At 42.1% G+C, this 17,393-nt stretch overlaps 1 protein-coding gene across 2 annotated transcripts in view; it reads left to right on the top strand.

Annotated features, from left to right (window-relative positions):
• The window catches only part of LOC103145804 (cadherin-4-like), a 307,601-nt gene that overhangs the window by 189,551 nt on the left and 100,657 nt on the right, over nt 1-17,393 (top strand). For both annotated transcript variants that reach the window (XM_016677075.1, XM_007563401.2), the window contains exon 4: nt 11,314-11,540. In XM_016677075.1, the coding sequence (XP_016532561.1) occupies nt 11,314-11,540 (227 nt within the window). The remainder of the gene's footprint in view (nt 1-11,313; nt 11,541-17,393) is intronic.

Genomic DNA, 17,393 nt, shown 5'->3' with positions numbered 1-17,393 from the left:
GTACATGTAGAAAACATCGATCGCCTTCCTTCCACACACCACATTGAAACACATTGGAGTTTGTAGCCTTAGCCTGGCAAGAAATACTAGCTGCATCCAAGAGGCATGAACACTTTCCCAAGCCGCCGTGGGTTTGTTTCCAGAGGGGCTCTTTTTTTTTCTTCTTCTTCTTCTTCTTCTTCTTCTTCTTCTTTTTTCTGATTTCTCTCTCTTAAACATCCACGGCTTTGTAGGTGTGGAAGCAGGTTAGGTGTGATAGAACCGCGGCTTGAAAGGAGGCGCATGTGTTGGCCATACAAATGTTGCTGTGCACCCGGAGATATGACAAGGTTTTTTACTGAGCTCTGTAAGAGGAGAGCAGCCCCAGATAACAAGAATGAGGTGTTTAAAACATGAAACATGAGCACAGACACAAACGCAGCCTGACAGCACTTCCTCAGCCCTGCACACACACACACACACACACACACACACACACACACAGAGGCAAATAAGCGACGATGACACCAATATCCACTCATGCACCAGCTGTAATAATCGTCTATGCAAAGAGCTCATGTCACAGTCTCCCACTTCGATGTCCCTCTTCTCCTTCACTCTGTCTTTATCTCTCTTACTCCTGCTCCCCTGCACGCACGAGACAACAACGACACACACACACACACACACACACACACACGCAGGCACGCACACGAGTCGCAGTGGTTTCTTTTTGAGAGAGCGAGCTGTCAGAAGGAAGTGTGTGGGCCTTTGTTGAAACAGAGAACTGCAGAGGCAGAGAAATTCATTTCCAACTGCGGCCCAAAAAAAAAAAAAAAAAGAAGGAACGCAAGAAAGAAAATCTTTGCAGGGCAGTCGCATTGTACCTGCAGTGTTTTTTAGAAGAAAGAAAAAAAACAGCAGCATGTAAATTGAATTAGTTCCAAGCATTCCAGTGGGAGTGTGTGGGTGGGAGGGGGGGTTTAAAAAAGAGTTTTCCGAGGGATGTGAAGGTACGGCACACTGGGGGGATGCCTCGGGTTTGACTACAGTTCCACATGTTGCGGGGTTTTTATGGAGATAAAGCGCACATCAGAAAATAAGATTTCACATCTGTACTCGCCAAAGCCGTCTGTTCAAAGCCGGCGTTCCCGCGTGATCCACCAGAGGAGATCGACTTTTCCTCATATCTCGCATCTCGTAGTTGGAAGGAGCTTCACAAATTTAATGTCTCCGCTTGCTGAACCTGGTTGTCGGGTGAACAAGCGGCTCGATCCGATATTGAGATCGTACATCGGTCTCAATATTGGGAAAAAAAAAAAAAAGAAAAACTCTAGCTCAGTTGTCAGTGACAATGTGCCTGATCCATAATGACTCACGTCAAAACTGTCGGTGTTGAACGTGACACCGTGCTGATAAGGTTGAGGGTCTCAGGGACGTTCAGCAGCCAGATTGAGACTTTTTGCCGCACTAACAGGTTTGCGTTGGCCACCCTAGTGTAGTTGCATCTTCTCTCGGGTGAATGACCAACACCAAGTGCTGCATTATTGGGAGGTAAAGAAGATGATGATGCATGACTTTTAAAATTTCTTACAAAAAAACCCCTCCCAAATCTTAGATGTACATTTGGCCCATTTCACCCAGGAGTTTTCTTTGTCCTGAACTTTTGCATTGTACTCCTGAGTGCATGTTTAGGTCTCAGCCCCTCCCCCCTCCAGTCTTAGCAGCTCCGCAGCCTCCATCAGGTTTGACCTGCTTCCTTGTCCTGCTAAATAAAAGCATATTTGCAGGAAGATGCTGTTTGCCTCCATTATTCACAGCAGACATTTTGTGTTCCCGCTGTCAGTTTTCTCCCACACAGAATCGTCTTTCTGTTGACCAGATGACCAGACCTCCTTCCATGTGTTTCTAGGGCGCCCCGCCTGGAAAGCTTTGCTGAAGGGGCGAAATTCTTTTTTGCTTTTATGTCAACAAAACGTCGTATTTACACCGAGGGCATGACTAATAATTCTGTTGGCATCTTTTCCCTGCTCATGCTCGTTGTTTTATAGCCTCGCTATTTTCTAAACTTCTCTACAGCCTGACTAGTTCCTTTGTCTTCATGACTCTGTTTGTCCACTAATGATCTCTAAATATGCCTTCACAGAACATCTGGATTTATGCTGAGTATAAGTTATAAACTATTGATAGATTGTAAATAATTGCACCCCCTTTTTTTTGGAGGGTAACATAGTAGTGAGAGGTTACCATCTCAGATTTTCAGTGTTATTTGTAAAAAAAAAAACGTAGAAAACAGTGCACCATTTCCCTTCTACTCCGTTGCTATCCATTTGTTTTTCTGCTATTTTAAAATATGAGCGTTTTACATTTTCTACTATTCAGAAGCTAAAATCCCCTCCATTGCACACCTGAAGTTCTGCACTTGTTGGATGACTCTCTCTCTCTCTCTCTCTCTCTCTCTCTGTCCGCCTAACGGTTTTAGTTTACTCATCAGTGGGACCCACGCTCCTGCCTGTCACAGCCTCAGCCTGGCAAAAGAAAAAAAAAGAAAAAATACAGTTATTTGCAAATTGAGTGGGTGGCGTAGCTTTTTCCCTTTGGCTTCATGTTGGCGACGACACACCAGAGGGAATGTTTACTTAGCGCTGAGCCGCAAACTGCGATGAGCAGCGCCTCAACAAAGGGAGGCTCCATATGCTCAGTTTGGATGGAGTCAGAGGTTTTACTCATACCTGATTCTCGCATTGCTTCCCACCGTTTTTGAACCAGTGTGAACCGTGTCGCTCGCCGTGTTTCGTGTGGCACGTTGCTGATGTCCACAAAGGCAACCGTCAATGCAGAGCGTCCACTACGTGACTGTGATTCTTCTGAAAATAACACGTTTAATGATCATAAACTTTACTACTTCAAAAGGGGGCCATTTGATGAGCTGTGCCGGATATAAAATGAAACGGAAAATCTTAACACTACAAGTTACTTTATAGTCCCACTGCACCGACAAAACACACACACGGAGACTTAATCACTGGCACACACTCGTACAGTTGATGATTATATCCGAGTAGTTTTCAATTCAATTTTTCAAGTTAAATTTGAAAAACCTCAGAGAGCTGCAGCTCCTCACATCATGATTACCCGGTAACAGCACGGCCAAATGGACGGGTGATATACGTTTGGACTTTCAGAACAAATTGAGCCTTTTCCTGCGTTTTCTGTGGGGTTCAGATCTGGGGGTGGCAGTGGGTGAATGTTGATTTGGTGTCTGTTGCTCCATTTCTGTGTTTGTTGCGCCGCTAAAAGACCCAGTAATGACCAGTTTCCTGTTAAATGGCAGAAAACTGGTATTTCACGCTGTGCATGGCGCCCTGCAACGACGCTCCCAGAAACTCACACACAGCATCACAGATCCTCCACCGTACTTAGCAATAGGCATTCGGAGTCCCATATTTCAGGTCCCAGTTGCATCTACATGACTTCTACATGTGTGGTGGTCAGACTGTTTTCTTGGCCTCATTCTAAAACACCCAGTTAGTAGTCAGGCAGAAAAGTGTCTAATGGTTGCTATGGAGACTCGGTGACCCTCGGGTTTTCTAACAGGATGTTTTTTTTTTTTTTTTTGCTTTGTTGGCAAAATAAATATGGGCTCTCGTCCAGCCTGGTGGCCAGTGGCAAAGGAAATGCAGCTCCGCCTCACGCCACATTTATGCCTCAGGGAAACCGGGAGTTGCGGACGACTAATTATGAGTTCCTAGAAAATTTTTATCACGTATGAAATGTTGAGTGTAAAACTTACAAAATGTGTCAGTTGCGTTTTTTTAAGGGGATTTTTAGGAATAGTAACGTGCTGCTGAATGAACTAATTTAAACTTAAATACATTATTTCAATAAAAGATTCATTTATTTTCTGGCTATTCTTTTTCAGACTATAATATAATTTCTTTACATACAGACACATTCAATAAATGTCAATATTATTGAAAAGCCCATTTATTTTAGGAACTTGGTCACAAACTGAAACACATTATATAGATTAATTTCACACAGATGGATGTTTGAGAGCATTTATTTCTGATAATTGACGATTCACGAAAACGTGACATTTAAAATTAAAATATCACATCAGACCAGCAAAAATACAGATTGATGAAAAGTGTACTTAATGTCTGCTTAAATAATATTCTAATTTATTAAATATGACTATCAGAACATCTCCACATCTCTAATCGACTGCCGAAGTTCTAGGTTTTGTGCCGCGCGACACTTCTGGGTCACGACGAGAACCGTCCAGGTTTGTGTCGCGTTGAGTTCTGGCAGGAGGACAGATAGAGAACGAGAGGAGAATCAGGCTGAATGACACGAGGACGGAGGAGGAAAGAGAAGGAGAGCAGAGGGAGACGAGGGGAAGAGCAGAGCCGTTCGCTGCTGACAGGTAAACACGTGGTGGGCGGCCCGCGGAGGGACGAGGGTGGTCTGCTTTGTGCTGATGCGTGGAGAAGGTTGTGCAGAGTGGCCTGCCATATGCATTATGCACACGTACCGTACCCGTAAAAGCAAAGGCTTGGATTCCTCCTGGGTTTTGTCACTGATCTGCGAGCATGAGGAGACAAAGACTGGAAGTAATTGCATATAGTGTGTGTGTGTGTGTGTGTTTTATGCCCCGACACGAGCAGAACGTCACGGTCGGTGGCTGTTTCTGCTCGCCTGCCCTGTTTTTAGCCGTGTCTGAGCTGCACCAGCCGCTCTGTTGGACAGCATTTTCTGCGCCGTACAAGTCCAGAGAAGAGCAGCCAAGCAGAATGACATCGGCCTCAGCAGCCCGCCAAACATCTCTGTGGATAGCAGAGTGCAGCAAAAAATATAGAGGACACACACTCGCATACAAAAAAAAAAAAACCTGCACACACACAAACACACTCGTGTTGAAAGAAGCTTCCAGTGGGAGACGGAGCCAGACAGAACATGGTAGACTTTTTCTTTCTTTCTTTTTCTTGTTTCAGGACAAAAGGATTGAAGACAAGAAAGGTGGCAAACATGGTTAACACACGAAGGAGGTTTTCTTTTCATACTTATTTTCACATGAGCTGAAAGGAATCGAAGAGATGAGATCAGGAGACATGGAGTCCGAACTGAGCTTTCTGCAGCACCTTGAGTTGTCTTGAGAGAACACTGACGAAGCGAAAACAGCAGAATTTGACCACAGTTGTATCTATACTTCCTGGGTATCGGACCAAAATATTGGCTAGTTGAACAAATCAAGATGTGCGACATATTTAAACTGCACACCACACATTCTTTTAAACAACCAAAACAATTTCATCCAAGCTGAAAAGCTGAGTTCAAACTTACATACGCCTTACAGATTTGTTAATTGTCACATTTCAGCCTGTCGTTGCCAATGGCAACTTGCTCTTACGCTTAATTCGTCGGTAATTGAATCCACCTGCTATCAAAGGTTCAAAATCAAAAATCTTTGCCATTTTGTTGAAAGAGAAAAAAAAAAGTTGCGCATTTACCTCGCCGGTCAACACAAGGTAAAAAAAACTTTAAATCTGCTCCAGACTGACAGCTACCGTCTGTCCATCCCTTTTCCAGTAATGGATCAGTCGTGTTCAGGGCTGCAGGGGAGCAGACAGCTATCCCAGTAGTCGGTAAACACTTAGCCGCTCACTAGTCTCTGTAAAAGTCTGTCGCTTAGCAAAGTTGTGGATATTTCAAAGACGAGCTAAACTAGAGATGCATACCGAACCCAGATGGAATCGGACCATTTTTAGCGTTACCGGTCTTTACCACACTCGGTCGGAAACGCTGAAGTGCCAAAACTTCTGTCTTTGCCCAACCAGGATTCAGTGACATCAGCATTATTGGGGTGTAAAAGTTGTTTCTGTGGGATTAAGACTCAAACCAAGCCGTTTTCAGTGCCGGTGAGATGCTTAAAAATGTGAAAAAATCTTTAAGAAGCTATTTATCAGAAGCTGCTGAAGTTTCTTTCTTCAAGAGAGAAAACTCGGTTTTGGGATGTCCTGGAAAACTTCCTTGGTTTGGCATTTTGTACTTTTGCAAAACGCCAAACCAAGAAAAAAACATTAATGCATCAAGGTGCTTTTGTCGGTTGTTGTCAATCATCAGGGGGGTCTACTGGGGGGGACAATCAGATGTCCGGGGAGGGGGGGGGGGCACTGACCCCCCGCCCTCCCGGCCCCCCGTCTGGCTCCTCCACTGCATAGCTGACTTTTTCTGGTACAGTAAAAGTCAGAAGAAGAAAAAATAAAGTTTACCTCATAACGTCCATTTGTGAGTTAAGCTTCACTTTCTGAGATGGCTTCCAAGAAATATGGGACTTTAACGCAAGATTCCAATTTTTTGGGCTGTACCTCTTTATCCTTCATCAAAATGTTATTCCTAACCCTTGATTATGTGTTATACCTGAGAATTAGAAGTATCTTAAGTGTTTATTTTTGCTTACCTGGCATCAAAGTCTGATGTTGTTTGCAGTGTTCTTATATGGTGCATTAATAACTAATCATATATAAAAGAAAAATCTGACAGTGCTTTCTTGTTCTTTTACGTTCGGTGCTCCCGATAAGATAAAGAAGTGCTGAAGTTCAAAGCCAGTGATGACTGGGACTGTTTTGAACATGTACGATTATCTGACAGAGGAAGAAACGTGGACGTATAGCAGTTTGTGTTGTGAGCTGAGAACGTAGCCTACGGCCGGGTTTTCATTTAATCATTTGAAGTGTTGAGTTTCTGTTCATAAGAACAAGCCGTACTTCGCTAACCCAAGATGAAATAACTGATTGATCTCTCTGATGGGCAATGGCTGCAAAAAATTTACCATCAGATGATAAAGAAAAAAAGGTTTCCGGTTCAAAACCAAGCATCCCCTTTGATTAGAGACAGGCTATAAGAGCATGTTTACTCTATTTTTTCTTTTAATTGAGTCATAATTTTCTCTATGGCTTATGGTCATATTGCTTCAGTTCACTGGCGATGCAGGTTTTTATTTCAGTCGCCTCGAAGTCAACTTTAGTAGAATTTGGCTTGCAGTGTTTTTGTTCTGTGGCTGCACACCGAGCTCCAATCATCGCCATGATGATGTGCATTTTAGGCAAATCTGTCTTACCTCACCGAAGAAGCCTTGTGGCTCATTCAGATGCAAATTGAACTCATGCTGTCGTTGTCTTTACAGAGAAGAGAATTTCTGCCTTCAACCCTTCAATACAAGGTGTACCTTTGGAGTCTTTTTCGAATCGTACTGCTGCCGTTGACGTTCATTTTGACCGAGACCTGTGGAGTCTGAGATATGGCTGCTGGTTATTTTGCAATAACTCCAGGTGTTGCAGAGTCCGACCTTTGCTGGGACATAATTCTCTGGAGGACAGAGAAGAAGTGAAGTTGCTTTGCTAGCACAGAGTTGGCAGGGACCGGTGGGGCCAGAGACCAACCTGAAAAATAGAGTAGTAGGAAATCCATATCTACATCCTGTCATCGAATGCATCGATATGAAATTGAACAAGCTTGTCATTTAAGAAATGCCTTTGCTGATGATAGTCATGTGACATGATTCCACGTTCACATCAATGAGGCCTTTCTCTTGCTGCAAGCAGCCAGGTTACAACGTTGATTGCTAACTAGCTCATATTATTTACTAGAAATGAAAAAGAAATGAAAAGACTGATATTACACTGTCAAAAACATGACATAGCATCATCATAAACATGAAGGAGTCTTCATGAATGAGTACAACTGTCATCATGAAGTGTCATTCGGTAAATAATGACACTTTTAAAGCAAAGTTGCACTGAAAGTTGCATTAAAAGTCCATTAAATGTGTAAACTATGCACTATTCAGTCAATAATGACCCTTTTAATGTAAAGTTTTATTAAAATTTGCATTGAAAGTCCTTTGAAAGTGTCAACTTTGCATTAAAAGTGTCATTAGTTACCGAATGATACCAAATGACAACAGTTGTAAACATTCATGAAGACTCCTTCATGTTCATAACAGGAGTTATGTTTATGACAGAGTAATGCCAGGTTTATTCACACCCCTTCACATAAAGTGTTACCAAAATAGCTTTTTTCATGGTAGTTTATTGAAAGGTGAAAAGTGGCCGACTGGACGTCCAGTCGAAATGATCGTCTCTAGATATAGTTTGTTGTATCCTCATTGCATTTTGCTCATACTTATTCAGTGTAGCAGGACTAGGGTTAGGGTTAAGAGATAGGGTTAGGGTTAAGAGTTAGGGTTGTTGTGAATGATCTCTCTATCTGTAGAATGATGAGCTTCAAATGTACAGTGGCTCTCAAACACCTTTTTATCCCTTTCCAGATTGAATAGCAGCAGTAATTGTTTCCTGAAGGTCACTGCTATTATTCTCCCCTCCTGGCTTTGTGTTGACACACTTGGTGGTCCAGAGCAACAAGCTTCCAAACCCTCTTGCCTTTACAGAGATTGTCGCACTGTTGGTAATCGGTTAAGGTGCATTTGATTAGCAGTTGTCACAGTCAATCTAAGCTCTTTCTTTTTGAAACATATAATTGTTTTTGTTAGCTCTGAAAATGATTTCCACTGGGGTTCATTTGATTTATTTCGCTAAACATCGACTGTCTGTTGCGTCTGCCTCCCTTGTCTACTGACTTCAACGCTCAAGTCTCACTTGTTCTCAGATACTTTGACACACAAACCTATTTTGCTCCTGTATAAGCTTTCAGACCCCACCGCCTGATTAAAATGTACTTTGTGCTGTGGTTTAATGAACACGGAGTCATTTGTTACTGTATCTCTATTCTCAGTCTTACACACTTGAAGCTTTGGGTTACAATCTGAGTCCGGAGTGGATTCACACCGGCAGGCGTTGACTAGTAAACTGAGTGTTAACTCGGCTGCCCTTTTAAGAACCAAAGATATTCCACTAACACTGTTTTGCACCGCTGGTGTCTCACGGACCGCCCGAGTGTTCCCATGCCAACTGGCACCGCAAAAGGCAGCCGGTTCAAGTTTAAGCATTAACACCTAGAGTAATACATTCATCTGCTAGGGAAGTACTTTCTCACACTGTCTGTGTGCACCTACACTCAGAAGACACACACACACACACACGCGCGCGCATGTATTCCTAAGCCACGTTCGTGTCCTTAAGCCTCGCTTCTCCAGCTGCACCACCAGAGACCTGTCTAAGTGACAACAATTAGCTCGCTCAGTTCAAGCTAATTGAAGTCATTTGCATAATACATGTCCACCATCGCAATTAATCTCTGGACAATTCAAGCAGTTCTGTGTCACGCAGCGATCAGGCGTAACATTATGACCACTGACAAGTGCAGCAAATAGTACCGATTATGGCGTCATTGTGGAACCTGTCAGCGGGTGTGAGGCATGTCACGCTTCAAGTGGATGTCGTGTCATCAATATTGATGTTTCAGAAACAGGAAAGATGGCCAAGTGTAAAGGTATGAGAGAGTTTACAAAGGGCCATATGACTAAATGAGTGGGTTGGTGTATTTTTTTCACTGAGGTTGGTACATTTCATTGAAATATAACAGATTTCTGTGGCCCCTGTTTCAAAAGGTTTGTACACCCCTGATGTAGATAGCTGGGTCGATACGTGTTGCTGATCAAATGGTGCTGGGTTGCATTGTAGGATGAAGGTAAGCTAGCAGAGGCAGTCTGGAGCTGTGGGCAGTGTCCTACTGGCTGGAAAACGTTGGGTCAGGGTTATACGGATGTTCCTGTGATTTGACCTATCTAAGCATTTCTGACCATTTAATTAAAACTGTAATCCCTGGTGGCTGGTATTGGTTTAGTAGGTTGACACCTAAAATTGGGGAAATGGTTAAGGGATGGTTTGAGGAGCAAAAGGTGTTTGGACTCCAACTTACCGATATTTCAGTCTAATGGAGCATCTCTCATTAGATGATCAGGATTAGTTTTGACAGGAGAAGTTGAACCAACACGCTATTGGTGGTTTTATTATGTCTGATCGGTATACTGTCACATCCATTCATTCTCAACCCCAGTTACTGATGCTTGATCCCAAAAACAAAGCGACGATTTCAAACAACACCCAACAGTCGAAGACGCACTGTTTGTCTGCGTGTGTTTGTGTCCGTGTGTCTCTTTTGACATCTTGAAATAAAAATACGGATGGCGAACTCGCGAACAGAGACGGATGCACACATCCTGGGAACTGTGTTTACCATCCGTCGCCATTACGCCTGCAATTACTCAGCGGCTGAAAACAAGCGGCCTCGTTTACGGGATGCTAAGCCGCTCTGGCTGAGGAGATCCTCGCCTTTATTAGCCTGTTGTTTTGGAGCTGCTTTTTGACAGGAAGCTGAGCGATAAATTAAATAGATGGCTTGATAAAAAGCTTGCCGTGCAGAATTCTTCATGCCGGATTTTTGAGAAATCACGCTGCCGCGGCTCATAACGGGCGTCGCGTTTCCCAGGGTGATTTATGAAATCAATTTGTCTTGTTATCAGCAGCCAGAGTTCGTCAGATAACATCACAGCGCGTGCATCCACATTTCTTGGGGGTAGAATGAAACAAGGGACAGAATGTGCCTTATTTTTTGTTGTTGCTTTGTATCAGACATGTTGAAAATACCAATCAGTCATTTGGCGCGTCAATGTCGAGGTTGTGCTGCGAAGCGTGTAAAAAAAGGAATGAAGCAGAGAGTTGATTCAATCCTGTAAGAGAATGAAAGGAATTTCTGTCTCTGCTGCTTTGTGTGCAGTGGCATATTTCTTGGTCTGCGCCTCTCTCCCAGCCGATCACTCATATGTGAAGTGGAAAGGTAGGAAACACCTTTACGTCCGGACATCTGGTTACAGAAATAGCGATTTGTGTGAGCGTGTGCAAACGCGAGATTCCTTGCAGCTCCCCTTTCTTTTGGGTCGGTGAAGCAGAACCCTCAGAATGTCATTCCAGACCTACATGTGCATTGTGCTGTACCTGGTCACTCACCCTAATGTGCTTCTTGACCATCTCTTCATGCTCTCCCTGGGGAGCCGGGGGAAAATAGTATTTTCTACCTCTGGGTCCAGCTTGGAGGGGGAAAAAAAAAATAGTTATATGGGAAAAAGTATTAGGTTTCTCTCTGTGTTCAGGAGGAGATAAGCAGTCTGTTTTGCCCAAAAACGTCAAAGTGGTGAATCTGAAGTGACAGCAGAAGGGATGAGATATTTCAAGATATGTCTTGATGGATGCGGTTTAATCTTAAGCCTGCCAGATGTGTCAAGGATTTGCGAACACCTTGCGGAGTAAATCTCAGCTCGTCGCCTCTTTCTCATCCTGCACCTTCGCTCCCTCCCTCTGTCTGCCTCTGCAGTGAAGTTTGAGGACTGCCAACGCAGCAGAGAGGTGGGCTTTGTCAGCAGCGACCCCAGCTTCAGCGTGAGGCCCGACGGGAGCGTGTACACGGAGCAGGAGGTGGCCAACCTCTCTGAGCCCATCCAGTTCATGGTGACGGCACGGGGACTGCACGACCCGCACATCTGGGAGACCACCGTGAAGCTGGCCCTCGCCGGACATCTTCACCCTCTTCCGCTCACAAAGGTACAGTGGGCAATGGTTGTGTTAACTGTTGGCTTGATATTTGTCTGACTGTTGGTGTATTTATCATTTGTTTAGGTTATAAATTGTCTCCTTTTCACAAAGTGACACCGTCTTTTAGATCTGTAGGAAACTCGTGCGGCCGCCTACGGCCAAAGGCGGCTAACGATGATGTTTATTGAACCATGACTGGAGGCACATTGAAGACAACTGAAGATGAGTAATTATTAATCAATTAATCAATCAATTGTAAAGCATTTCAAAGTGCTTTATGTAACCTATATAACATCTAAGAACATTAGGAAAATTGAGTTATTAATCCAAGTTAGATCCAATCAGAATAATTCTTAAACTAGGTTCGTCTACTGGAGGAAGTGGCAAATTGTAAAAACACAGAGACAACCAAATAGTGCAAAACTAGTGAATTGTATTAGTATTTACAATATATACAGGTTACTCAAACAGTTCATGAAGTCCAGAATGGTTTCCTTTGTCCAAGGAGTTCCACAGTTCTTGCTGGTAATGAAAGGAGTAATGAACAAAAAACAAAACAAAAAAAACAAACAGTTCTTTTCAGCGTGGTTCAGTCCAGAGTGAAGATTTTTTTTTTGCTGAATGTCTCCGACCAATTCGGAAGAAGTTCCTCGGTGATAGGAAGTTGATAGGGTGTGGTATTTCTGTGATCTGCTGTTGGTTAACTCGCCAGTCTGGACGTTATGACACCAGACAATATAGGATTTATTCTAGATCTTGAAGTAGAATCCTTGAATGGGAATCTGAAACAAACCTGGCCTGTATTAACAGGCCTAAATAATCAATTCCACATGTCTTATCTTACAATGAAATGAGTTTACATAACAGTAATTAAACTTATGCGAATACTCAATTTCTCTTTACACAGTGATAGTGTTTTATAAGGTAAAGAATCTCAATTTGAATATTTCATCTAAATGATGAAACGTACTCGGATCAGTGTATGACCGAGCTCAAACAGGCTAGGGAGGCTAGTGCTAGCATGCTAGCTCCCGAACAACACTCACCAGTTCCCACTTGACAAACTGTGATCGCTGGAATGTTTGGCTGAAACATTCGCACGTCTGCAAGTCAAAAGGCACACGAGTGAATGATGCACAATAGATGTTAGATAACGGCTTTGAAAACAGACCAGAAGTCTACCTGCATATCAGCGTCTGGCAGCGTCTCCTACCTACCTACCTTATATGGTTGTTCATCAGCCATATAAGCAGCAGCTGTCAATCTAGGACACTGACGTGCAGCTGTCATGTGACTAAAAGGAACCAAGCGAGAACAGTATTGTTCTCGCTTGGTTCCTTAGTTTAGTTTGGTTCCTTAGTTTAGTTTGTACTGAATAATTTAAGGAAAGGAGGATTTTTATTTTTAATTAAATCTTTAGATAAAATAAATAAAACTAAATCTAACAAAATGAAAAAAAATATCCTGGTTACATTTACATCACAAAAACACAAAAAGATACTAAATCACAGAACACACAGTCAACAATTGAGGCATTGCGATTTGTCAAGTGAGATTACATCAAAATGTTGATAAGATCATTTATTAGTCTCCCATAGGAGAAATTTGTGTAGGAACAGGGGCAAAACTACAGCACATCCAAAAAAGACAGCAGCCATAAAGACATAAAAGCAAAAATACATAAAAACACAAATGTCAGATCGGCAGTACAATCCCCATCACCATTTCCATTCACATACAGCACGTCCTCTACATGCTACTCTTCATCACCGTCTGGGCCTCCTGTTAGTCTGAACAGGCCCTGCTAGTCTGCCGTTGATCAGGCTAATGGAGAGCCTGATCAACTCTCCATTAGCCTGATCAACGGTGCAAACGAATGTTTCACACCACGAATTAGTGTTAGTGTTTCAGATGTTCTAATGTTTCAAAAGCAACTCCAAACAGGTGGCTTTTTAGTCTAGATTTAGTAGATACTAAACTGCCTTACAGTTTTCCAGAGGTTTGTTCCAGATTTGTGGTGCATAGAAGCTGAATGCTGCTTCTCTGAGTCTGGGGGATGCAGACCAGAACCAGAACCAGAACCAGAAGACCTGAGAGGTCTGGGAGGTTGATAGAACAACAGCAGATCTTTAATGTATTTTGGTGCTAAGCCGATTTCAGTATTTTAAAGTGTCTTCTATGAGCTACATGGGGCCAGTCTAAGGACTGTGGAACTGGTGCTATGTGCTCCATCTTCCTGGTTTTAATGAGAACTCGAGCAGCAGCGTTCTGGATCAAATCATCCTTGTCATCAAAGAGTCTTGAAAGTCCTTTTGTCTGCATGTGAAAGCTTATATTACCCAGCAGTGAGTTCAAAACGGTATGCAGTAAACTGAATGTTGCTCTCTGCTCTTAGAAAAGTCACCCTACTATTCAAATCTTAAGTCGCAACTTTAGTACATATAAATAATCGTGCGGAACAACTGGTGGACAAGTCAAGAGAATCCAAGAGGGACGGCCATGCTTCAACAGAATGGATGCTCGGTGTTATCTACAGAAGGCCGAACTGTGACGGTGAATATGACGCTTTTACAAAACGATTAGTTCAAAGGTCTAGACTCGTCTACAAACATGTTGTTACACCTCTGAATGTTCTACATGTCTTTGAGTTGCGATTTGCTGAGAAACTGTCAATAGATGTTACAACATTTTTAAAAAAGATTCAGCACCTTTTTTTTTTTTTTTCCCCAATCAGAAACACCTGGCATTTCCTAAACAAAAAAAGCGTGCCGTGCACGCTTTGGAGAGCCACCTCACAATTAATTTCCATTCAACACCGTCGTTTCATCATCTCGTTCCTTTTAAAAACTGGAGCAACAGGTTGCGAGCGTTACCGTGGCTGCCACTCGAAGCTTCTTCTTTCTAATGAGCCGGCAAATGGTGATTACAGATCTCTGTTTAAGTCTCCAGCCTTAATTACTTACATTTGATGAAAGCTAAACTTAATTAAATTTGGTTGAAAAAACTCTGTAAAAAGAGTGTAGATTTGAGGAGCAGACTTGTGTCCCTGATTGGATGCGATTCGTTTTGTGAAGGAACGATGAAAGCATCTTCCTGATTGAGTTCCTAATCAGAAAGTCAAGCCACAGAATACCGATCCCCGTAATAAAAGTCATAAAAGATGACCATTGGTGAAAAAAAACAAAAACTACTCCTTATTGAAATTTTGCAGAGATTTTCTTTGAATACTTGAGCTTTTTTGAAATTGGACTGTTTCGTTCTTCATTTACACAATCATACTTCATTCATAAACACTGTAAATGTTCTAAAATGTTGGGGGTTTTTTTGTCTTAAATGTGTAATGAGTTGAACTGCATGAATGTTTCTCATCATTTTTCTGTTCCTAACCGTAACCCACAGCTACACAAAGTAAACACAGCCTCAGTTAGAGGCGTCTCAATCCCACCAAGCTCTTCGCCGAGTGACAAATCCCTCATCATTCGATTCCCGGACTACTTGTTGAAAGCCATTGGGCGAAATGTTCCCTCATGTTTCTAATCATGACGAAAAGCCCGGCCGGGACTCGTGTAACTAAAGCAGTCGCAGAGAGGGAGAGGGAGAGGATTATAATTCTGCCCACTCCTGCGGGCGCAATAATGGAGACTGGGAAATAATTGACATTGATTGAGCTAATGTTCTACTCTGGTAGAGTCTGCAAAGACCAGGTGATGTAGTTTCACTGTATAATTATGTTTCACACATTGCGGAGCAAGAGAAAGATTCAATAATTGAGAGAGGTTGGGGGGGAGGGAAAGGTGTTGTTTTTGATGACATCAATAGCTGAAAATGAGTTTGTGCATGTATGCCACATCGGTTCTTTTCACCGCCGTGGTGTTTACGTGTTCTCACGTTACTTTCAACAGATTTCTTTTTTTGGGTTAGTAGCTAAAATAAGGTTTAACTGCAAACTTGCTTATAAAAGTGATAATATGATATTACAGGGAATAACTGATTTGATCCCATGGACGGGGACTTCTGCATTTTGAGTCTTGAATTTTGTCTTATCTCCATATTTTTTATATTTAACTCCGATCTCTTAGAGTCGATTGTTCTATTTATTCTGTTGATTGTACCCATCTGGTTATTGTGTCACAATCACATCTTTATCAGTATTTAAGCTCCCAAACTTGTTGCTGTGCTGTGGGTGTCTTTCGTATTTCTTTAAGTTTACATTCAGTTTTACATTAAACCCTCATCACCATGGCCCTCCAGTGTTTAGTTTATTGATTAATAAAACTCAATATAATTACATTTTCTAGGTCTGGATAAGTATGGAAAACAAAAACAAAAAAAAAAACAAAAAAAAACATATACATATATATATATCACTGCTACAAACTTTGTAGCCTATTTCTAAAAAAAAAAAATTTTTTTTTTTTTTTTTTAAAAGAAATGGTTTTCATTTTTACACCAATTAACATTTTAAAGGATGTTCCTACTTTCAAAAACAGAGTTTTGGTAAGTGTCAGGACTTGCTTGAAGAGCTCTAACTTAACTTCACCTTCAGTTTCGGAGAATGGTTTTGGACTGACGTGCATATGGTGCTTTGCAGGATGCAAAACTTTGCCAAAGTATTTGTATGCTGTTGAATTTTACATATTTCATGACTTTAAAGCAAAAAAAAAAATTCTGATTTTTTAGGCATTTCCTTCCAGTGACCCTTTAAACATACAACTAGAGATTCAATGGGATAGTTTAGATCAAACCATATTTATTGTTAGAATGGCCAAGTCAAAGTCGAGACCAAAGCTAAATAGGAATCTGAAGCAAGACTTGGGCATCACTGTCCACACCTATAATGTAACCCAATAGATTTTTAAAGAGTATGAATGAAGATTTCTTCAAGGCATTGTTTGCTTGTTAAGGTGACCTTTGCCTATAATTAGATTTTTATTTTATTTTTTTTGTCTTTGATTTTACGACAGCAGACATGAAGCTTCAATTACAAACCAATGTTTCTGTATTACCTTATATGGCATTCAGACATTACCTCTAAAGATTTGGTTTGCTCTTACCAGCCATGATACTCTTAGCTCTGTAAATGAACTCGCTTCTGCTCCATAATGTACGCTCCTCTTGCTGTGCATGTTTTGCTGTGCAGCAGCAGTGAGAGGGAACTAATTTGCTTTTAATAACCGGCTCGATATCTCCCAGTTCTGTTTCAGAAGCGGAAATTAGCCTACTTTGAATGTGTACCACTAGGTTGTTTTTTTTCTTTTCTTTTTTAGCATTTAATTTTCCAGCATTTGAAGTGTGGAGCATCTTTGGCTGAAAGCCCTTCGCGCTGCGTTTATGTACTCAGGCTATCACACCTCGCGCAGGTAGGTTCCCCTCGTGGAGAGCTCTCCAACTCGGGCTGATTTCATGGCTCGGCTGTTTGCCGTCTCCACCAGATCAGAGCCCTCTTTGGTTATGCACCGATGAATCTGGAGTCCGCCGGTTTGCCCGAACAGGTTTTAGTGCTCATCTAATTAGCATTTTCCACTGCGCTCCACCCAAGCAGCCTGTCCTGTTCGGGGTAGATTACGACAACAGTTGTCGGGCCGGAACGTGGGGTCTGTCGGTCATCGGAAATGGAGCAGAAGCAAAAGTGCTTTGAACTCCGAACTTTTACATTGCGTTTAGAGACTGCGATGGAAAGCAGAGGGTCTCAACAGGAAGACAATATCAAGAACTTCAATATTATTATTATTTTTTTTTTCTGTCACAGTTTGATTTCAGTGTTGGAAACTTTTTCTTTTTTTCCCCCCCTCGTTTGGTTTTTGCTAAAGGATCTCACGGGAGAACGTTCTTCTTACTGAAGACTTTCACTGTGATCTGATT

The sequence above is a fragment of the Poecilia formosa genome, unplaced genomic scaffold (assembly GCF_000485575.1).
Source record: "Poecilia formosa unplaced genomic scaffold, Poecilia_formosa-5.1.2 Scaffold147, whole genome shotgun sequence".
Lineage (NCBI taxonomy): Eukaryota > Metazoa > Chordata > Actinopteri > Cyprinodontiformes > Poeciliidae > Poecilia > Poecilia formosa.
This window is presented reverse-complemented; position numbering and strand designations above follow the sequence as displayed.